The sequence below is a fragment of the Salvelinus namaycush genome, chromosome 15, assembly GCF_016432855.1.
Source record: "Salvelinus namaycush isolate Seneca chromosome 15, SaNama_1.0, whole genome shotgun sequence".
Taxonomy (NCBI): domain Eukaryota; kingdom Metazoa; phylum Chordata; class Actinopteri; order Salmoniformes; family Salmonidae; genus Salvelinus; species Salvelinus namaycush.
The window spans coordinates 32,248,028-32,272,893 of record NC_052321.1 but is presented as its reverse complement, the minus strand read 5'-3'; the positions used below and the strand labels follow the sequence as shown (position 1 = coordinate 32,272,893).

Genomic DNA, 24,866 nt, shown 5'->3' with positions numbered 1-24,866 from the left:
GATCAGCTGTCTGGTAATATGCGGCCCCGGTCAAGCTGGAAACACAATCTAGAGGCTGTTAGAGATGACTATTAGAGATGGCTATTCAGAGCTCATCACATCCTCCTCAGGAGTCAGGACTCTATCACAGGGCATGATCCATCTTGTGTACTGTATTCATCTGTAGTAGGTTGCAGACCCAGTCCTATTAGAGCAGGTACAGTAATCACGGCACAGGCAAATGGGGACCTCCCAAGTACGCATCTCTGTCTCTCAATGCATCCTCTTTACATAAAAGCAGGTCTACAGTAGAGGTGTAGGATCTTAATTTGATCATTCAACATGGGATTGGTTGCTTAATTTAAACAGAGATTAAGCCTAGTCCTGGACTAAAAAACTCTTTCAATTGAGAATGTCCATTGAGAATGCTTTTTAGTCCTGGATTAGGCTTAATCTGGAACTGGGAAACCTGGCCTAAATGAGTTTTAAAAACAGTGGTATAGTGCATACTGAAAACTTGTGAGAACTTGACTATCTGTGATATTAAAACCATACTGTCTATGCAACAACTATCAGGAATCAAGGTAAGACCCAAGTGCAGACTGTGTGAAGTTAACAATGTTTATTGTAACCACAGGGGGAGGCAAACGACAGGTCAAGGCAGGCAGGGGTCCATAATCCAGAGTAGAGGCCAAGGTACAGGACAGCAGGCAGGCTCAGGTGGGTAATCCAGAGGTGGAGCAAAGGTACAGGACAGCAGACAGGCTCAGGGACAGGGAAAGTGGTCAGGCGGGCAGGTACAGGGGTGAGGACCAGGAGCAGAGACAAAACGCTGGTTGACTTGAACAAACAAGACGAACTGGCACAGACAGGCAGAAAACACAGGTATAAATACCCAGGGGATAAGTGGGGAAGATGGGCGACACCTGGAGGGGGTGGAGACAAGCACAAGGACAGGTGAAACAGATCAGGGAGTGACAACTACAGGTGTATGATCTTAATTTGATCACTTTTGTTGCGGAGAATTTTCCTGCATGGCAGGAAATGCAGATGAGCTTCATGATTGACATAAATTTACTGAAAACCCACACTAACACACGGATAAATTAACAGCATTGCATATTTCATGTAGGATCATTTTGGCCAGCTAATAGCCTAACCACAGATCAAGCAACATTATGGACTAAACGTTCAAATCCTGTTGCAGCAGGATTATCTTGCTGCGAATTAAGATCCTACAACTGGTACCTTCAAGGACGAGATTTTGGTTACATTTCCCCTAATAAAATCCACTATAATTTTCAGAGAGAAGTACTACTCCATGATATGACATTATAAAAAATAAAAAGAGACCTCAAAATAACCCCTTCTACAGCCAGTGGTTCAATAAGACTAGGGGAGAAATTGTGGTCAGAGTGTATGTCGCAAAATGTTGTTGCTGTTCTCTAAAAGAACATATCGACAGCTCTCCTTCTATCCTTTATATCCTCAGTCTGTCCATTTTTAATACATGTGGACAAGATGGCGATGACAAGGACAAACGAGACGCCCTCCAGTTGAAAGGAACAGAAACAGGGATTTAACTCTGACAGTGACCCAGTGGATATTCAATCAATTACCATTAATTAGAAATCTCTGATTAATTCTATTTGTTGATTAAGTCAATTAAAACCACAAGCACTTGTTATCTCAAATGAGTGTAATGAATTCTTGTTCCCACACACATATTCCCATAGTTTAGACTCACTGCCTCCAGCTCAATCCTTTCTGTCACTTACTGCCAGCGTCTCTCTCTCTGTCTCTGTCTCTCTCTCTCTCTCATACAACACTAGGAAGACACCTGAGTGTCTGACAGGGAATTAGCTTGGGTAATAGACTGATTGACAAATAGTTAGGGGGTTGTATAACGAGATACATCTAAGCCAACAGGAACCTGTGTACCCTCAGGCCTGGAGGGAAGCTAAAGTCATTCCGCTGCCCAAGAATAGCAAAGCACCCTTTACTGGCTCAAACAGCCGACCAATCAGCCTGCTACCAACCCTTAGTAAACTTTAGCAAAAAATGGTGTTTGACCAGATACAATGCTATTTCACAGTGGACAAATTACAACAGACTTTCAACACGCTTATAGGGAAGGGTACTCAACATATACGGCAAATGACTGCTACTGAAAAAACAGATGTGTTATGGCTTTACATCCTCTGCTATATCATGTATCAAAAGTTACCTGTCTAACAGAACACAGAGGGTGTTCTTTAATGGAAGCCTCTCCAACGTAATCAAGGTGGAGTTGGGCATTCCCCAGGGCAGCTGGCTAAACCTCAACTCAATCTTGCAATGAATCTTGCAATGTGGAAATTGAGAAAGTTGAGGTGACTAAACTGCTTGGTGTAACCCTGGATTATAAAATGTCATGGTCAAAACATATTGACACAACGGTAGCTAAGATGGGGAGAGGTCTGTTTGTAATAAAAAGCTGCTCTGCTTTCTTCACATTGCTATCAACAAAACAAGTCCTACAGGCCCTAGTTTTATCGCACCTGGACTACTGTCCAGTCATATGGTCAAGGCCCACAAAGAGAGACATAGGCAATAAAGCAGCACGGCTGGCCCTTAGATGTACTCTGAGAGCTATCATCAATAACATGTCAACCTCTCCTGGATCAAAGTAGAGGAGAGATTGACTGTATCACTACTTGTATTTGTTAGATGCATTAACATGCTGAAAGCACTGAGCTGTCTGTTTAAACTAGTAGCACACAGCTCAGACAACCATGCAAAACCCACAAGACATGCCACCAGGGGTCTCTTCAGAGTCCCCATGTCCAGAACATAACTTTGGACAACGCATGGTATTACACAGAGCCATGACTACATGGAACTCTATTCCACATCAAGTAACTCAAGGAAGCAATAAAATCAAGATAAAAAACAGACTACATCTTATGGAACAACGCAGACTGTGAAGAGACACACACGCTAACACACACACTTTCTACACACACATACTGTACATTGTAATGTTGTAATATTGTTACATTGTGGTATTATACATTTTATATTGTTGATATGTAGTGGTAGATTAGTGGTGTAATAATGTGTTGTATTATCTACTGTTTCATTGAAACAATTTTGTGATGTCACTGCCTTAATCTTAATTAGACCCCAGGAAGAGTATCTGCTGCATAATGGGGATCCGTAATAAATACAAAGATTACAGTCGTTTTAAAATCCTAACTAACTGCCCCCCTGTTGATTCCAATCTAAATGTTCACACGTACATTGTTGGCTAAAAGCTACAATAATACATCATTGGAATGTTCATTGTATTTATAAGTGTGGAAGTTTGGACAAATGGCGCCTGAAGAAATGGCAGCAGTTGTACGGGCGCCTAACCAATTGTGCTATTATGTGTTTTTTTTCACGTTATTTGTAAGTTATTTTTGTACATAATGTTTCTGCCATCGTAACTTATGGCTAAAAAGAGCGTCTGGATATCAGGACAGCGATAACTCACCTTGGATTAGACAAAGATTCTTTCTTCAACAAGCAGGACGTACAGGATGTACTTCAGACGCCCGACACGGCCAACATCCCCGTCATTGGCAAGAGAAAGAGACGCAGGTATAGAGGACACAGGGCGGGGTGCCTCGTAAGGATCCACCAACGGCGAATGGGAAATAGGCCTTTACCATTAATGTTACTTTCCAAAGTACAATCATTGGACAATAAATTAGACGAGGTACCATCACGAATATCCTACCAGCGGGACATCAAAAACTGTAATATCTTATGTTTCACCGAATCGTGCCTGAATGACGACATGGATAACATTCATCTGGCAGGATATATGCTGCACCGGCTAGATAGAACAGCACACTCCAGTAAGACGAGGGGGGGGGGGGGGGGTATATTTGTAAACAACAGGTGGTGCACGAAATCTAAGGAAGTCTCTAGATTTTGCTTGCCTGAAGTAGAGTATCTCATGATAAGCTGTAAACCACACTATTTGCCAAGAGAGTTTTCAGCTATACTTTTCGTGGCTGTTTATTTACCACCACAGACGGATGTTGGCACTAAGACCGCACTCAGTCAGCTGTATAAGGAAATAAGAAAACATGAAAATGCCCACCCAGAGGCGTCACTCCTAGTGGCCGGGGACTTTAATGCAGGAAAACTGAAATCAGTTTTACCTAATTTCTATCAGCAGTTAAACGTGCAGTTAAACGTGCAACCAGAGGGAAAAAAACTATAGACCACCTTTACACCACACACATAGACGCATACAAAGCTCTCCCTCGCCCCCCATTTGGCAAATCTGACCACAATTCCACCCTCCTGATTCCTGCTTACAAGCAAAAACTAAAGCAGGAAGCACCAGTGACTCAGTCAATAAAGAAGTGGTCAGATGACGCAGATGCTAAGCTACAGGACTGTTTTGCTAGCACAGACTGGAATATGTTCCGGGATTCCTCCGATGGCATTGAGGAGTACACCACATCAGTCACTGGCTTCATCAATAAGTGCATCAATGACGTTGTCCCCACAGTGACTGTACGTACATGCCATGGACTACAGGCAACATCTGCACTGAGCTAAAGGGTAGAGCTGCCGCCTTCAAGGAGCGGGACTCTAACCCAGACGCTTATAAGAAATCCCGCTATGCCCTCAGACGAACCATTAAACAGGCAAAGCATCAATACAGGTCTAAGATCGAATCGTACTACACCGGCTCCGATGCTCGTCGGCTGTGGCAGGGCCTGCAAAATATTACAGACTACAAAGGGAAGCACAGCCACGAGCTAAATCACTTCTATGATTGCTTCGAGGCAAGCAACACTGAGGCATGCATGAGAGCATCAGCTGTTCCGGATGACTGTGTGATCACGCTCTCCGTAGCCAACATGAGTAAGACCTTTAAACAGGTGAACATTCAAGGCCGCTGAGCCAGACGGATTACTAGGACGGGTGCTCTGGGCATGTGCTGACCAACTGGCAAGTGTCTTCACTGACATTTTCAACATGTCCCTGATTGAGTCTGTAATACCAACATGTTTCAAGCAGACCACCATAGTCACTGTGCCCATGAACACTAAGGTAACCTGCCTAAATGACTACAGACCTGTAGCACTCATGTCCGTAGCCATGAAGTGCTTTGAAAGGCTGGTCATGGCTCACATTAACACCATCATCACAGAAACCCTAGACCCACTCCAATTTGCACACCGCTCAAACAGATCCACAGATGATGCAATCTCTATTGCACCCCACACTGCCCTTTCCCGCCTGGACAAAAGGAACTACGTGAGAATGCTATTCATTGACTACAGCTCAGCGTTCAACACCATAGTGCCCTCAAAGCTCATCACTAAGCTAAGGATCCTGGGACTAAACACCTCCCTCTGCAACTGAATCCTGGACTTCCTGACGGGCCGCCCCCAGGTGGTAAGGGTAGGTAACAACACATCTGCCATGCTGATCCTCAACAATGGAGCCCCTCAGGGGTGCGTGCTCAGTCCCCTCCTGTACTCCCTGTTCACCCACAACTGCATGGCCAGGCACGACTCCAACACCATCATTAAGTTTGCAGACGACACAACAGTGGTAGGCCTGATCACTGACAACGACGAGACAGCCTATAGGGAGGAGGTCAGAAACCTGGCTGGGTGGTGCCAGAATAACAACCTATCCCTCAACGTAAACAAGACAAAGGAAATGATTGTGGACTACAGGAAAAGGAGGACCGGGCACGCCCCCATTCTCATAGACGGGGCTGTAGTGGAGCAGGTTGAGAGCTTCAAGTTCCTTGGTGCCCACATCACCAACAAACTAGAATGGTCCAAACACACCAAGACAGTCGTGAAGAGTGCATGACAAAGCCTATTACCCCTCAGGAAACGAAAAAGATTTGACATGGGTCCTCAGATCCTCAAAAAGTTCTACAGCTGCAACATCGAAAGCATCCTGTTGCATCGCTGCCTGGTATGGCAACTGCTCAGCCTCCGACCGCAAGCCACTACAGAGGGTCGTGCGTACGGCCCAGTACATCACTGGGGTCAAGCTTCCTGCCATCCAGAACCTCTATATCAGGCGGTGTCAGAGGAAGGCCCTAAAAATTGTCAAAGACTCCAGCCACCCCAGTCATAGACTGTTCTCTCTGCTACCGCATGGCAAGCGGTACCGGAGCACCAAGTCTAAGACCAAAAGGCTTCTCAACAGCTTTTACACCCAAGCCATGAGAATCCTGAATAGCTAATCAAATGGCTACCCGGACTATGCATTGTGTCACTTTAACTAATGCTACACGTACATATTACCTCAAATAGCCCGACTAACCGGTGCACCCACACATTGACTCTGTACCGGTACCATCTGTATATAGCCTCGCTACTGTTATTTTTTACTGTTTTTTAAATTTCTTTACTTATCTATTGTTTACCTAATACCTATTTTCTACTTAAAAACTGCACTGTTGGTTAAGGGCTTGTAAGTAAGCATTTCACTGTAAGGTCTACTACACCTGTTGTATTCGGCGCACGTGACAAATAAACTTTGATTTGATTTGATTTCTTATGACAACAAGTACTATTTTATATTGACATGGAATCTCAAGTAAGCATAATGGCATAGCCACTATATCATCAAAATACTCTTGTTGTTAGTGTGGTTGAAGATGGTGTAGGAAGGCAAGACTTTGTGCTTAAGGTGAATTGAAGATGCCTCAATGCAAGTAAACCAAACAGGACTGACCAGCAAGCCAAAACACAGTAGTTTAGTGCACAACATCCCAGCATCCAGCCTTTCTTCGCCTGTCAACATACATACAGCAGCATTAATGAGAAACCAGTAGACGACATCTTCATAATGTAGCCATACTATAACCCCAGTTTAATTGAATTAAAAGGCTTTTAAGATATGGTATACCAGACTTCCCAGAGGGGGACTAAAATTAGGCTCTTTGTGTTCGGACTGCTCTGGGGGGCCAGACAGTTCAATTTAGTCACAGCTTCCATTTAATAATACCTTTCTCCCACCACTGTCTCTCAACCATATTGCTTCTTTTTGAAGGTTAAACATTGCCTATCAGTTAGAAAACATTCCCACAGATTACATGCCAAGCTTTGGCATTAAGGGATGAGTATTTTGCCCACAAACCAAACATCCTCCCTCATAATCTGTTGTAATACGAAATGTTTTAAAGAAGGATTAGATTGATAATATGTCACAGATGAAGACGTGGAGTGTTCTATTTCACAATTATCTCCTCCTGTTCACATTGAATTGCTCCCTCCTACCATCTCAAGCAAAGAGAGCTAATTCGTTTTAATCTCCCCCTGTAAGAAGCCCCAATTTTCATTGAGGTCAAACTTTGGCTCGTGCAGCAAGAATCAAACCATCCCATTTATTAATTCTCACCAGAACCTAATTTCTATTTTTAGTCTCTTTCTACTAGAGAAATGGATTACCGACTTGTTCCAAGTGGAGTTTCTTTCTCTGTTTGACAGACTGCAGTGACCTCCCCCTATCTCCTCCACACTCTGAGAGCAGTGAGATGCCACCATAGATTTAGAGATACCAGCTCTAACGTCAGTTTCTACCTTGTTTTTTATTTTTTATCTAGAAGCCAACGTGGGGCCGGGATCTCACCTGGGGGGTCAGGCCCAATCTCTTCTCATCTCTCTGCCTGGTCTGGGTCCATCTACACCCTTCAACCCCCTCTCTCTGACTGACCTCCTCCCTACAGCACAGCCCCCACTCTGAGCCGCTAGGTTAGTCTAGACTACTGTGGCCGGCGTCCCGCTAATAAAATATGACAGCCCAGATATAATATCAATAGTTTCTCCATGATTAGGAATAAAGAACTCCTGTTCTTTGCCAAGTGCTAACCACATTAGAGGGGCTGTCTGATTGCGTAGCTTCACATGTGAGAGAAGAGCAAACGCAGCGTTAGATTCTCATCAGGTCTTAATGGGGAGCAGACAGGTGACGGCGCTGGAACGACACACTCATTACTGGACACGCACACCGGACGGACCCACCCAGCGTTTTTAGTTTTGAACATACCTCTGGTGTCTGACCAGTTTGAATAGCCCCTATTACATTGACAGTCTCTCACAAATACCCTAATTGAGTGCATTAGTATTATGTTGAGGTTATTTGTTTGCTTTCTCCCATTAGTGGGGATGAATGGGTGTTATTCATAAGGTGTTAGCTACGTCCTCTTCAACATCCTCACAGCTGTATCTTTCATTTTATGGAGGAGGGTATAAAGTGGGATCCACTGCTAGTTGAATGTGTTTAAGCGTTTTGGTTGGGTGCGTTAGTTTTTAAGTGTGGCGGTAATCCTGTTGTGAAGATTAGATGGGAGATGGTTAATGCTTTGTGATGCACCCAGAAGAAACTCTCCTAGAGGATAATTAGGTAAAGATCCCAAATGGAGTATTTTGGACATCACTGCATCAGACATGGGGACCAGTTCACGTGTTGTTCGGGTTGACATTTGCCATATTCCAACCGACTATTGCTCTAGAACCATTAGAATGATTTTCAGGTTCAAATTGTACCATAATATTGTTTTTGATTTTCTGTGTTTGGAAAAACAAATAAGTATAATCACACAAAAAATAATGATTTTGATATACAGTGCATTCGGAAAGTATTCAGGCCACTTGACTTTTTCCACATTTTGTTACGTTACAGTCTTATTCTAAAATGTATTAAATAGCTTTTTTTTCTCATCAATCTACACACAATACCCCATAATGACAAAGCAAAAACAAGTTTTTAGAAAAATTTGCAAATGTATTAATTAAAAAAAAACTGAAATATGACATTTACATAAGTACTCAGACCCTTTACTCAGTACTTTGTTGAAACACATTTGGAAGCGATTACAGCCTCGAGTCTTCTTGGGTATGACGCTACAAGCATGGCACATCTGTATTTGGGGAGTTTCTCCCATTTTTCTCTGCAGATCCTCTCAAGTTCTGTCAGGTTGGATGGGGAGCGTTGCTGCACAGCTATTTTTAGGTCTCTCCAGAGATGTTAGATCGGGTTCAAGTCCGGGCTCTGGCTGGGCCACTCAAGGACATTCAGAGACTTGTCCCGAAGCCACTCCTGCATTGTCTTGGCTGTGCGCATAGGGTCATTGTACTGTTGGAAGGTGAACTTTCGCCACAAACTGTGGTTCTGAGCGCTCTGGAGCAGGTTTTCATTAAGGATCTCTCTGTATTTTGCTCCGTTCATCTTTCCCTTGATCCTGACTAGTCTCCTAGTTCCTGCCGCTGAAAGCATCCCCACAGCATGATGCTGCCACCACTATGCTTCACCGTAGGGATGGTGCAAGGTTTCCTCCAGACTTGGCATTCAGGCCAAAGAGTTCAATCTTGGTTTCATCAGACCAGAGAATCTTGTTTCTCATGGTCTGATTGTTCTTTAAGTGCCTTTTGGCAAACTCCAAGCGGGCTATCAGGTGCCTTTTACTGAGGAGTGGCTTCCGTCTGGCCACTCTACCATAAAGGCCTGATTGGTAGAGACCTGCAGAGATGGCTGTCCTTCTGGAAGGTTCTCCCATCTCAACAGAGGAACTCTGGAGCTCTTTCAGAGTGACCATCGGGTTCTGGGTCACCTCCCTGGCCAAGGCCCTTCTCCCTCGATTGCTCAGTTTGCCAGCTCTAGGATTGCCAGCTCTAGGAAGAGTCTTGGGGGTTCCAAATGTCTTCCATTTAAGAATGATGGAGGCCACTGTGTTTTTGGGGACCTTCAATCCTGCAGAAATGTTTTGGTACCCTTCCCCAGATCTGTGCCTCGACACAATCTTCTTTCGGAGCTCTACAGACAATTCCTTCGACCTCATGGCTTGGTTTTTGCTCTGACATGCACTGTCAGGACCTTACATAGACAGGTGTGTGCCTTTCCAAATCATGCCCAATCAATTGAATTTACCACAGGTGGACTCCAATCAAGTTGTAGATACAATCTCAAGGATGATCAATCAAAACCGGATGCTCCTGAGTTCAATTTCGAGTCTCGTAGCAAAGTGTTTGAATACTTATGTAAATACGGTATTTCTGTTATTATTTGTAATAAATTAGCAACATTTTCTAAAAACCTGTTTTCGCTTTGTCATTATGGGGTATTGTGTGTAGATAAATGTGGGAAAAACATTATTTGATGAATTTTAGAATAAGGCTGTAAAATAACAAAATGTGGATCTGAATACTTTCCGAATGCACTGTATACTGTTCAGTCTCCTTGTATTGTTCCAAACTCACACCACTGATACTTACCGTGGGTCGAGAGTAGTCTAGTCTAGTGAACTACAGCACTGTACTGTATGTACCTGACTGACTGAGCCTCTACTCTAGAGAACTACAGAACTGAACTGTATGTATCTGACTGACAGCCTCTACTCTAGATAACTACAGAGCTGTACTGTATGTATCTGACTGACAGCCTCTACTCTAGAGAACTACAGAACAGTACTGTATGTATCTGACTGACAGCCTCTACTCTAGAGACTACAGAACTGTACTGTATGTGTCTGACTGAGCCTCTACTCTAGAGACTTCAGAACTGTACTGTATGTATCTGACTGACAGTCTCTACTCTAGAGAATACAGAACTGTACTGTATGTGTCTGACTCAGCCTCTACTCTAGAGACTACAGAACTGTACTGTATGTATCTGACTGACAGCCTCTACTCTAGAGAACTACAGAACTGTACTGTATGTATCTGACTGCCTGAGCCTCTACTCTAGAGACTACAGAACTGTACTGTATGTATCGGACTGCCTGAGCCTCTACTCTAGAGACTACAGAACTGTACTGTATGTATCGGACTGCCTGAGCCTCTACTCTAGAGACTACAGAACTGTACCGTATGTATCAGACTGCCTGAGCCTCTACTCTAGAGACTACAGAACTGTACTGTATGTATCTGACTGACAGCCTCTACTCTAGAGACTACAGAACTGTACTGTATGTATCTGACTGCCTGAGCCTCTACTCTAGAGAACTACAGACCTGTACTGTATGTATCTGACTGACAGCCTCTACTCTAGAGACTACAGAACTGTACTGTATGTATCTGACTGCCTGAGCCTCTACTCTAGAGACTACAGAACTGTACTGTATGTACCTGACTGACAGCCTCTACTCTAGAGACTACAGAACTGTACTGTATGTATCTGACTGACAGCCTCTACTCTAGAGACTACAGAACTGTACTGTATGTATCTGACTGCCTGAGCCTCTACTCTAGAGGCTACAGAACTGTACTGTATGTACCTGACTGACAGCCTCTACTCTAGAGACTACAGAACTGTACTGTATGTATCTGACTGACAGCCTCTACTCTAGAGACTACAGAACTGTACTGTATGTATCTGACTGACAGCCTCTACTCTAGAGACTACAGAACTGTACTGTATGTATCTGACTGACAGCCTCTACTCTAGAGAACTACAGAACTGTACTGTATGTATCTGACTGACAGCCTCTACTCTAGAGACTACAGAACTGTACTGTATGTATCTGACTGCCTGAGCCTCTACTCTAGAGACTACAGAACTGTACTGTATGTATCTGACTGCCTGAGCCTCTACTCTAGAGACTACAGAACTGTACTGTATGTACCTGACTGCCTGAGCCTCTACTCTAGAGAACTACAGAACAGTACTGTATGTATCTGACTGCCTGAGCCTCTACTCTAGAGACTACAGAACTGTACTGTATGTACCTGACTGACAGCCTCTATTATAGAGACTACAGAACTGTACTGTATGTAACTGACTGACTGAGCCTCTACTCTAGAGACTACAGAACTGTACTGTATGTAACTGACTGACTGAGCTCTGCCTCCTGCTGGGATGTGTTCAGCCCAACTGTAATGGGGCCAAGTCTGGATATTGAATCCATTTACAGCAGAATTGCCCAAAACAGATAGATGATCATTAAATGGTCCTCTTTCTCTTTTTATTTTGTATTTGTATCTCTTTTTCTATTTAGTCCTATGGCTCCTCTGTCCATACACATTGCAGTTATCAATATTTTAATCTTTTTTCCTCAGGCGTTTTCTCAAGAAATCAATGCTTCCCCTCTGTGCAGTGTGACATCTTATCAAAAGAAAAGTCTTCTTTTATAAAGTGTTATTTCTCTCAGCGTTGACTCCGTATATATTTAAGGTTTCTTCCCTCTATCGCTAGTAGTCACTCAGCGGGATGAAAGCAATCTCAACTCCACAACCTGTGTTGTGACACGGCCTGATTAATATCCTGTGTTGTTCCTCAAGCTTTTTAAGTCAAATAATAGTTTCTTCGAGATTTGCTTGAGTCAAAATATCTTTATTGTATTTATTTTCTCAAGCATTAGTTTAATTACAAATATATATATACAGTATTACTGTACTTGAAGTGAAAACCAGACACTCAAAGCTGCCTGTTTTGGAGTATTTGACACTAGGTACAGGTACAGTAACTCCCAAAATAAAGAAAACACTTGAGTAAATTAGGGATAAGTATATTGAAAACAGGTGCTTCCACACAGGTGTGGTTCCTGAGTTAAAGACATGCTCTGGTACTTTGGCGAATAGTAAGTCTTTTTTAAACCTCCCGCTTTGGGCTGGATGTGTCAATGTGTAGTTCATACATGCATAATATATGAGCAGAATTACTGTTTTACCTCAATTAGCCACAAAATCCCTAGTTTGAAAGCGACTGTTTTCTGGAAGCTGTGCAGCGCCATTTTACCTACATTTACCCCCAGACACCTGGGCCAGACACCTAGCAATTCGAGTTTCAGCTAATGAGCTTCAGCGCTACGTCATTTAAGTGAGCAAGACACACACACAGCAGAGCCAGAGAGAGAACAATGATGTGGTGCACATATATACAATTTTCAGGGACCACTTTTGGCTCGTGGGCACTACATTCAGAACTACTGGCTAAAAAGTGTACAAAAATACCAGAGAACATCTTTAATTAAAAAATCAACACCCATCATGCTTAGGGTCATGTATAAAAATGCCCAGTTGTCCATTATTTTGGCTACCATGGCTAGAAGAAGAGATATCATTGACTTTGAAAGAGGGGTCTCAAAGGAGCATAGGGGGTTTAAAGGGTGTGTGTGTGTGTGATGGAATTTCTAGTGGAGGAATGGTATCACATCCCTCCAATAGAGTTCCAGACACTTGTAGAATCTAGGCCAAGGTGCATTGACGCTGTTCTGGCTCATGGTGGCCCAACGCCCTATTATGACACTACATTGGTGTTTCCTTGATATGTGATGATATATGATATATGATAATTCCCACCTTCATTCTTCATACCTACAGTAGCAGTCCTCAGAGTACCTAGGACTCTAGTACATGGATATTCAACCTGGGGTCCGTGGACCTCTAGTGCAGGGGGTCTGCGGAAAAATATTATAGTGTATATACAGTGCATTCGGAAAGTATTCAGACCCCTGGACTTTTTACACATTTTGTTACGTTACAGCCTTATTCTAAAACGGATTAAATAACTTTTTTCCCTCATCAATCTACACACAATACCCCACAACGGCAAAGTGAAAACAGTTTTTTTGACATTTTAGCAAAACAGAAATACCTTATCTACATAAGTATTCAGACCCTTTGCTATGAGACTCGAAATTCAGCTCAGGTGCATCCTGAGAACCTTCCAGAATGACAACCATCTCTGCAGCTCTCTACTAATCAGGTCTTTATGGTAGAGTGGCCAGACGGAAGCCACTCCTCAGTAAAAGGCACATGACAGCTCGCTTGGAGTTTGCAACAAAAAAAAAACTAAAGGACTCAGACCATGAGAAACAAGATTCTCTGGTCTGACGAAACCAAAACTTTCTGGCCTGAATGCCAAGCGTCATGTCTGGAGGAAACCTTGCACAATCCCTATGGTGAAGCATGGTGGTGGCAGCATCATGCTGTGGGGATGTTTTTCAGAGGCAGGGACTAGGAGACTAATCAGGATTGAGGGAAAAGTACAGAGAAATCCTTGATGACAACCTGCTCCAGAGTGCTCAGACTGTGGTTGAAGGTTCATCTTCCAACAGGACAATGACCCTAAGCACACAGCCAAGACAATGCAGGAGTGGCTTCGGGACAAGTCTCTGAATGTCCTCGAGTGGCCCCGCCAGAGCCTGTACTTGAACTCGATCGAAAATCTCTTGAGACCTGGAAATAGCTGTGCAACAACGCTCCCCATCTAACCTGACAGAGCTTGAGAGGATCTGTAGAGAAGAATGGGGGAAATTCCCCAAATACAGGTGTGCCAAGCTTGTAGCGTCATACCCAAGAAGACTCGAGGCTGTAATCGCTGCCAAAGGTGCTTCAACAAAGTACTGAGTAAAGGGTCTGAATACTTACAGTACCAGTCAAAAGTTGACACACCTACTCATTCAAGGTTTTTTCTTTATTTTTACTATTTTTTACATTGTAGAATAATAGTGTAGACATCAAAACAAAAAAATAACAGATATGGAATAATGTAGTAACCAAAAAAGTGTTAAACAAATTAAAATATATTTTATATTTGAGATTCTTTTATGGGGTATTTTGTGTAAATTGATGATATTTTTTTATAATTTGTTTAATCCATTTTGAATAAGGCTGTAACTTAACAAAATGTGCAAAAAGTCAAGGTGTCTGAATATTTTTTTGTATTTAAAAAAGAAGTGGTAGAAAAGAGGAAAATATCTTCCAACGATGTCAACTTTATTTCTCAACTCCTAATATTGAGAAATTTACACTCATTCGAGCCAATTACACTCACTGGAGTATCTGACATAGTCTTTGAAAAAGCACCCGCGAGTACCCATCGCAGCAAGTGCCGCTGGCTACTGGTAAGCTTTCTTGACTTGGACATAAGGTTTTTGCCAATGTAACAAGTGTTGAATTTCATGTAATATAATTACGCAAAATCAGAATAGTTCCCATGTCTGATATTAGTGTACATTATTTTTGTTGTTGTGAGTGCCCCTTTTAAATGGCGCACACGTCTTCTCCTTCCCTATTCTCCCTCATAAACATCCCATGCCCCCCTTACCTCTTCCCTTTCTACGGTATCCCTGTGGAAGTGGTAGGCTACTGTAAAATTGTCCCATGAAAATCATTATCATTATCAATACGTTAAAACACTTCTCAATGAGTTTATATGGTCATTGCCAGTGTATTATATTGGTCTCCCACCATTCTAGTGTGATATATATGCACATCAGTCATCTATTAACTTTTTATCTGTTGATTTGGGAATGCTTTACATGCTAGCTAGTTACTGTACTTTTCTCTGTGGCTGGCATGGCTATTCATGTCCCCTTTCGTTGTTCATTTGAACTTTGCAGAGGAGTTGGCGTATAAGGGCGGCACAGCATTTGTTTCTGGAAGTTTTTCCTGTCATTGTAACGGTTGTCCTCCTCCTCTTCGGAAGAAGAGGAGGAGTAGGGATTGGACCAAAGCGCAGCGTGGAATGTGGACATAATGAATTTATTAAAGTAATGACGAAACACGAAAATACTTCAACAAACTACAAAAAACAAATAAACGATGTAGACAGACCTGAACGAGAGAACTTACATAAACACGAAGAACGCATGAACAGGTACAGACTACACAAACGAACGAACGAACAAACGAAACAGTCCCGTGTGGTGCACAGACACAAACCCGGAAGACAACCACCCACAAACAAACAGTGTGAACAGCCTACCTTTATATGGTTCTCAATCAGAGGAAACGTCAAACACATGTCCCTGATTGAAAACCATATAAGGCTAATTACCACTGACCTAAACATAGAAACACAAAACATAGAATGCCCACCCCAACTCACGCCCTGACCAACTAAACACATACAAAAACAAGAGAAAACAGGTCAGGAACGTGACAGTCATTATCAGAGAGGAAACGATCAAGACCAACCCTGACCCTTCGGTCATCTCCACCGGTCACACCAACACATGGTTAACCTTTGTTTAACCAGCTCAACAGCTGTATTAGTCAACATATTGTTTAGAGATGCAGTGCCTTTCTAGCTAATAGTTAGCTATGTTAGCGCTTATACTTATACCCCAGTATAATTTTGGGGGTGTAAAAGAATTAAACACCATCTACCAAATTCATTTTAAAATGCTGATTACTTCGCATTGCCTTTATCATTCACCTGATGACAAGACGAGGACAAATGTTTTGGGCTGACGCATGATGGGGGTCCCTGGGTCGCCAGTTTGCTTGGGGTCCCTGGGAAAGAAAAGGTTGAAGACCCCTGCCGTAGTAGTCAGTGTCTTTCTAAAGGAGCTGTCCCTACAGCCCAGACCAGGTGAAAGTTAGACCCAGATCAGTAGTAGTGTTATGACAGTGTTATGCCCAGGGGGCCTTCATCTACTCTGGATGTGTGTGTGTGTGTGTGTGTGTGTGTGTGTGTGTGTGTGTGTGTGTGTGTGTGTGTGTGTGTATGTGTGTGTGTGTGTGTGTGTGTGTGTGTGTGTGTGTGTGTGTGTGTGTGCGCGTGCGTGCGCGCAGTGCTCAGTCTCTACCTTGAAGTGCTGCAGCTGGGTGGAGGCCTGCAGGTCCTGCTCTGCTTCCTGCCTCAGACAGGAGTTGAAGATGAACAGCTCTGTGTCTCTCAGCCACACCTTCAGATCCTTGATCCTGCCCTCCAGCTGGCCCAGCAGGCTGCTGGTATGAGGGGACAGGGCAGAGCGAGGGTCCTGGGATGGGCTGGTGCTCCCCACAGACTCCCCCAGGATCTTCTGAGGAGACCAAGAGGAGAGGAGGAAGGAGAGTTAGAGACTGTGACAGTATGTACAATCATTTCAGAGAGATACAGAGTACTGTTGTATCAATATACTGACAGCAGGTGGGAAATATACTGCAACATTATTGTGATCTGATAGCTCTCTCTGTTTGACACTTCTTTCCCTCCTGGCAATGCGACATTCTAGCAAACAGCTCATGAAGTCGTCCATTTCAATAAGCAAATAAATGTGCAGATGTTGTTACTGTCAACAAGTCTCAAACAGTGCTGATCATACCACGATTATTGCTACGTTCTAAAGATGAAGGCAGCTAATTCTGGACTTATTTTCAGTACAGCCGTATATTCAGCGTTGCCGCTCAGAGAATCACACAGAAAGGAGTAGATAACAATCAGAAGCACAAATACCCTCCAACGATTTCCCAAATAGGACTCTGCTGAGCAATTTCCCCCTCCTTCTATAACAGAGCAAACAGCACCACGCTGTGTATAGCCTCAGCCTGACAGACACTGGTTGTGACCAAAATAGCACCCTATACCCTACATAGCGCACTACTTTTGACCAGTGCCCTGGTCATAACTAGGGCACTATGAAGGGTATAGAGTGCCATTGGGGACTCGGCCACTGACATGTGAGTGAGTTCCCACCTGCCTGGGAAATGAGAGCTACGCTATAGCTACTTTTGGAGCCAGAGTGTCTGAGTCTCACACACACACACACACACACACACACACACACACACACACACACACACACACACACACACACACACACACACACACACACACACACACACACACACACACACACACACACACACACACACACAGGGGTTGAACTCTGTATGCAGAGGAGCCCAATTGTAGAGTGGCAATACACTCCATTATCCAATTAATACACACACTGGTTGGTTTAATTGGCAGTCCTTTGTGTTGGTGCTGTGTGCTGGTGGATGTTTTGCAAGCTGTAATGGAAACAGATGTGATTATGAGTGAGTGAGTCAGCAATGAAGTGGCCATTTTGGGGCTAGATCGCTGGCTGGCTGCACCAATTAAACACTGTGTGTGTTGATCCTCCATTATAGCTCCTTCTTTATTAGCCTCCACACCTGTGTGGCTGTCAGAGAACATGTTAATGGCAGACCAGAGTCTATGACTAGATGGATTTGACTTGCATGTTTTAGAGTCACTGTGAGAAACAAATGAGCACGTAATACTACAGTGGTGTGATGTGAAATGATGGAGTAGGAAGTGAAAAATAGGAGAGGACACCTAGCTTTAAGATATTGTCAGTGAGGTGATATGAGTCACACATATCCCTAAACAATTCCACTGATTGGGATTTTCAATATTGATTCCAATAGCGTTCGACTTTGATTATCTGTACCTCACAACTCCATAAGTGTCCTTTGGGCTTACTGAAGTGGCTGCCTCCCAGCAAAGAGCATCGTATTTGTTCCCTCCCTTAACAAGAATCCCTCCCTAACATTCTCTCTCTCTCATTCTGTTTCATTTTCTCTTCCCTCTCTCTCTCTCTCTCTCCTCTCCTCGTTTGAATATCGATAATTTGAAAGCACTCAATGAACTCCAAATATAGCCATTGTTTTTGCCCTGTGATGAACAGAGCGCTGCAGAGAGAGAGGTGAAACCAAATGCCCTTGGAGGGTCAGGGATACAAAAAAAAGGAATTTATTGCCACTTTATTTTGTTCTGGAACAGTTTGCAATCATAAATTCTTCATAAGCAGAATACTTCAGAGAATGGTCTGTCTTCATAAATATATACGACAGAGGACATCAATTTCATTTAATTCACAATTTGTGTCAGCACAGCAGATGCCAATGCCTGACTTGATAGGGTTGTTTAATATGCAATTGAGACGGCGTAATGTGCAGTGCAGGGAGCAGAAATTCGCAGATTAAACTCCCCGCACCACTGCCATTTCATTCTAGCGGCTCTCTGCCCGATGCCACTCACCACAGACCAAAGAAATATTCCTTCGCTAAACAGAACTTTGTTTATGCATGAGCATCCTGTTCAAACGTCACACATTTATTTGGGATCTCAGTAGAACTTTAATCAGCGCTGATTGCTGTGGTGGAAAAGAAAACGTGTTCGTTTGTTGTTTAATTTCCAAACAGCATCTCTTTAGCTTGGGAAAGGAATACATATGTTTATCTAGCTGAAACCAACCCACTCACACACACACACACACACACACACATTTCTTCTATGCGACAGTACGCATTGTTTTAGGTCTATATATTCATGTGTTATAGCGAAAATATGTCTTGGAACTCACACATTACAGAAATGACAGCAGGTACATGTGTTTGAGTTGTTGGCATCTTGATCATTCTATGTTGTTAGATCTGTGCATGTCTGCGTCCTAATGGCACCTTATTTCCTATGAAGTCCATAGTCCCTATGGGCCCCTGGTCAAAAGTAATGCACTACATAGGGAATAGGGTGCCATTTGGGATGCAGACCATGTCAATCCCAGGGAGAGCGAGAGGGTGGATATGAGCAGAAGCTGCTTGGGGTACTACTGGGACAGGGATACGTCCTGGTAATTGAGAGACCAGCAATTATATTTCTCATGTTCAGAGATTAGATGAACAGTGATTAACCTAAAATTAGCCTCTAAGAGCAATGCACAGTTGAACCCCAGTCGGTCCGATAAGGATCAACAAGCCAGCCATACCGTACCATTAACAGGATCATCAAGACTAGAGCAGGCAGGCGTCTCCGATCCGATACCATCTCCTGCTTCCCTGGCTGATATCCAAGATGGGGATATAGCTGAGCTGCCCCCCACTATGCAGGGCGGTGGGGGTGGATGGTGGGGGGTAGACAAGGCAGGGTACCTAGCTACTGTACTGTATTTGGTGTAGTGTTCATGTGTTGCATAGATAAGAGGGTTTGGGGGTGGAAGAAGGAGCCCCAGGCCTGTTCATCATTTCAGAGGCGTAGCAGCAAGGCTTTATCCTGATTCACTCACTTCAATTGAGCTGCTAGCCAGCTCCATCTCCACAGGGTTCCCTGCTAACCGAGAGAGGGCCAGCATCCCAAATGGCACCCTATTCCCGATATAGTGCACTACTTTTGACCAGAACCCTGCACTATATAGGAAATAGGATGCCATTTGAGACACAGACAGGCTCTCAGGTGGGATATTGACCCGCATTAGTGCACTGGAGTCTGAACGGGACTGACTGGGGGACAGGCAGGGTGGGGGCCTGGGGCGCGTTCCTTTTGCTTTTACCTAAAAACAGCAGAACAACTGTTTTATTTATGCAGATAACAATGAGCTCCCAACAAGAAGGTCATATCATCATGTTGACCCATTCTGTCTCTTTTTCTGGATCCGGAGTATTAACAGTACAGAAGGTGGAGTAGTGTTACGGGGTGTGTGTGTGTGTTCACCTGCAGCTGGTCCCACTTCTGTGTCATGGCATTGACTCGCTCGTCAAAGTCCGGGGGGAGCTGTGCTCCGCTCCTCCGCAGGCTCTCGGCCCAGCCCAGGAGGTGTGTCTTCTTAGGGTGCCACATAGTCATCTCTACACTGTTCCCCTGGGGACAGACACATGAGAGAGAGACATGGGTGAGACATTGAGGGACACTGTCTGCACACTACAGGACGTACTGTAGAGGAGAGATACACAGCACTAACTACATGCATGTCATCTAGTGCACCGGGGAGCATAGAGATACAAACACAGAGACGTGGGTGAGAGTACATTTTAACCGCCCTAATTTCCACCATTCATACAGAAACCGGTACCTGCAAAGAGCTAGTTAATTGCAGGAAAAGATGTCCGTTGTGAAAAGGCTATTTGCTATTTGAGACACAATTGGCACACATTGGAGTACATAGTGTATTGTAGAGTTGCTCACAATCCCCAGCACTGACTATGTCATTCATTAAACTGGTGAACACAGCAGTGCAGCCCCCCTGCTGCACACAAAGGCAAACAGATATTTAAAATAAAAAAGCTCTGATATTTTGCGCCATAAACTGAGAGTGTCTCTCTGTCTGTTGCTCTCTCTCTCTCTCTCTCTCTCGGTCTGTGTTTATTTCTCCACCAACAAGGTATCTTACTCAGAGAAGGAAATCAGAGCGAAATTCTTTCAACAGCATTACAACTGCACGGAACTCATATTTAGTGTACATAAACTATAATATTCTAAGATGGAATATGTTTTCGGAACTGACATTTTCAGTTAAATGGCTGAAGAAAAGCTTACTGTAACAGTACAAAATTGACACTCTTCAATCTCACATATTTTTGGTTAATTTCTCTCTTTCCCCTCCCGTTTCATTTTCTGCATCAATAGCTACTTGATTCTAGTTTTCGGTTGTCATTTATCATTACAGCCCAGCCACATTTAAATATTTAAATGTACTCCTGTTTTTTCCTTTTTTTAACTGTCATCAGTCCAGAAACCATTTTTCATTGTTGCTTTTTTTTTGATGGAGATGGTATCCCACTTCCTCTGAAGCCATTCATCCCTTTCAGATTTTTAATAGCGCCGCATGTAAAAGTAAATGTGTTACCATCTAACTATCAGGAAATGATCCAATTTATTTGTTGACAGCAAATATTGATTTTCCGAGTCTTCTTTTGTTTAAAAATGGCACATCATTGATGGAAAGTCAAAACATTACAGGAGAATAAAGTAGATAAGTGATTAAAATGCATGAGATCCAGAACTTTGAGATTAATGCTGAGAAGGATCTTTGATCAAATACACTGAACGCACTGGTGAGTTATAGCCTCCAGTCTCTGTCTAAGCTAGAATAGCCAAGGATCTGCATACCTTAACTTTGTGAAATAGCTCTGGTAGGATCATAGGAGGAAGTTATGAAACATGTAACATAGTACGCCTGTACAATTGCTGTCGTGATGTGAAATTATACTCCATTTTTTTGTGTTGAACACAACATTGAAGCCCATTTTCATGACTTGGTGCTAGATGAGGCCGCGCTTTAAGAAAATAGTGTCTAACTTAGTTGGAGTGACGGGTCCTTGAGGGGTTGAGAGAAAGAGAGAGAGGGGGCGTGGTGGAATGAAGTGGGGGGTAGGGGGGTGGAATGGAAAAGAACTGTGTGCTCTCCAAAAAAGAGAGTCACATGAAAATAGATGAGGAAAATCAACAAGCAATCATAACTTTAATTCATTCCACATATTAATGAGTACGAAAGACTGGAAATGTCAGCAGAAATGCAGTCATACATGAAAACATTTAATGCATTTTTGTAGATTCATCTTATCCATTAAATTAAAGTTTGTTCAGAGTCTGTAACGTGTTGAGACAACAGAAGTAAGACTCCATGAAGTGAGTCGGATGCCTCCGTATTTAAATGAATTTATACACAGTTATATAGTTAACACATTACTGCCAGCCACCACAAACCAGCCTCTATGAAAACTCACAGTTAACATCCAACAAAGTACAATGGACTCTGCAGCTAGCTGCCAAAATCATACCAATATACTGTTTATTGGTACAACAATAACACACTAATAACAGGTGTATTGTGCATATACATCATCATACAATCTAAATATATATATTTTTAAAGGTGAAACATTACCACATATTAAATCATAAAGATGACATTAATAAAACAGAATATTCACATATTCCAGTGCTTGTAAATACTAAGCTTGTAAATCTCAATGCTTATAAAGCCTAGCAATGGAATGGGCCACCTCTAACTCATAAAATAGTGTGCTGTGGTGGTAGAGATTGACTCAAGAGAATCCTCAGTGGGGAATGTGTTCTCTTTAACCAACAAAGCCTTAAGAAAACAAAGCAGACAAATATGATAATTACTTCATCAATTTAGGGTGGGGGGCATCCTCACTACCTACAATTTGCTGTTGACAGTGTCAAAGGAGAGGAAGACAGGGGCTGGGGAGAGGAGAGAGAAATCCTCCATTGAAGAGAGAGAGAGAGAGCGAGAGAGAGAGAGAGAGAGAGAGAGAGAGAGAGAGAGAGAGAGAGAGAGAGAGAGAGAGAGGGAGAGAGAGAGAGAGAGGGAGAGAGAGAGAGACTGCAGCCTCTACAGCTGATGAGAGAGGGGCTCTGTCTCCCTGATAGATAGACAAGCTCCAGCCATGAAAGAACAGGAAGAAATATTCAGTGTGTACTTAAAGAGAAAAAGGAAAACATCAAACCCTTGATTCAGATATAATTCTAGACTGTTTATGCAAAATGGAAGCACTAAGTTGTTGAGTTGTTTTGTGTGTGTGTGTGTGTGTGTGTGTGTGTGTGTGTGTGTGTGTGTGTGTGTGTGTGTGTGTGTGTGTGTGTACTGAAAATCACCCCGTTGAAAAAATTCTGCTCAAACGGGTCTGGAACAAAAGGCCTTGAAACACTGTTAATTGTCACCATGGTGACCAGAAGAATAAGCCATTTTACAACTGGTATAGAAGGCTCACATTGAGCTCACAGTGAGTCAAGCATTTTTCTTTTTTTCCCTGCTTAGTGTTTAAGAACAAGGTGCCCAGTCACTCTGGGGTCAGCTACAGACACAGGAGAATTTCCACCGGCCATTCCAGATTTCATCTAGTGTGGAATCTTTCTGTTTTTAATGAGACACACAAGAGAAGAATAAACCTTTACATCGTAAAAGAAAATCATTTTAAAAGGAGCAAACAAATTGAACAAACAATATGATCATTCAGGGAACCATGAATTTGGAGAAAAGATTGAGTCAAGAGTAGGATGCTATAGGCACAAGGAACCAAGGGAATTCTGGCCCTGTCATAACTGTGGACAGTGGTGATAACAATAGACGAGCAGACACGCAGTTTCAAGACATTTCTGCCTCCCTCTTTCCCTCCTTCCCTCCTTCCATCCAAAGAGGATGCATTACACAGATTTCCAAAGTGCTAATGAGAAATACAAGAGGATCAATAGACAAAGAAGTGCCCAGTCAGCCCACAGATTGAAAAAAAGAAAAAAGGAACAGCGGGCTCTTTTACAGAAAATGTTTCATGTTAGAAAAAAAGACTTGCTGCTGGACATGTACGGGGTTACAATAGCTTCTCCTTTACAATTCTATGATCAGGGTCAAAATAATATTCTTCTTTTGTTTTTAACAACTGCTCTCAGTTGGACGTGTATTGTTGAATAATCGTTGGTCCTGTCCCTACGTCCCTACGTCTCTCTCTCTCTCTCTCTCTCTCTCTCTCTCTCTCTCTCTCTCTCTCAGTGGTGACCCCATAGGCAGCCCATGTCTAATGCCATTCAGTGACAAACAAAGACAGTCTTTATCCCAGCCCTGGGTCCTAAGCTCAGCTGCATGCAGTGTGGAGGAATCTGAGAGAGCGCGAGAGAGGGGAGGGGCGGGAGAGAGGTCCTCAAAACCTCAGCCCACGCCGCTCCACTCCTCTCTTTTCTCTCTTCTTTACCAGATTTTTCTTTACCAGACAAACACAGGAAACAATGCAATCAGCCAAGACCACAATGTTTTAGTGAGTGAGAAAAAAACCCATGGATGGCTATGGAGCTTTGGCTCTGCCTGGCTGGACCTCAGTGACAAGGCCAAGAAGGAGTGTTTGGCTGGGTGGTAGGCATCGCTAAGCAGCCCAGTTTGTTTAATCACAAGTGCATATCCTACAGGAAACTATAAACCAGCCAGCAGAACACACTGGGAGGGTTGTTAAACTGCCACCTGTGTAGTTTAATAGATAATCATTCAGGGTAAAACACTGCATAAGAGCAGTATACTGTAATAACTTTGCCTCACAATTTGCCATGTAAATGAATATCACACTGGCCTGATCAGTATAAATGTGTTACCTTTGATGGAGATGGGGGGAAAAATTAAAATCTGCAGTGTCATTTGAAATTGGCAGAACTGGCCGAGTAAATTACATTTGAGGATTTTGAATGGGTTTCTTTCTTCTAGCTTATTCCATTTGCATTAGCTGAGAAATCATATTACATAGCCCATGCATTGTTAATTGGTCCTTTATTGCATTATCCATGATATAAATTAAATGACAAATATTAAAATGAATTGCAAATCCACTAATAGAAGATCATAAGACAATCTTTTTTAAGTATTACTCATTAATAATTGAATTGTAATTATATCACCA

At 43.0% G+C, this 24,866-nt stretch overlaps 1 protein-coding gene across 1 annotated transcript in view; it reads right to left on the bottom strand.

Moving 5' to 3' along the window:
• Window positions 1–24,866, bottom strand: part of akap6 (A kinase (PRKA) anchor protein 6) — a 170,144-nt gene that overhangs the window by 22,449 nt on the left and 122,829 nt on the right. Inside the window, exons 9-10 of the mRNA XM_039009773.1 lie at window positions 20,176–20,322; window positions 16,529–16,744 (exon numbers count right to left, since the gene is read on the bottom strand). Of these exons, the coding sequence (XP_038865701.1) occupies window positions 16,529–16,744; window positions 20,176–20,322 (363 nt within the window). The remainder of the gene's footprint in view (window positions 1–16,528; window positions 16,745–20,175; window positions 20,323–24,866) is intronic.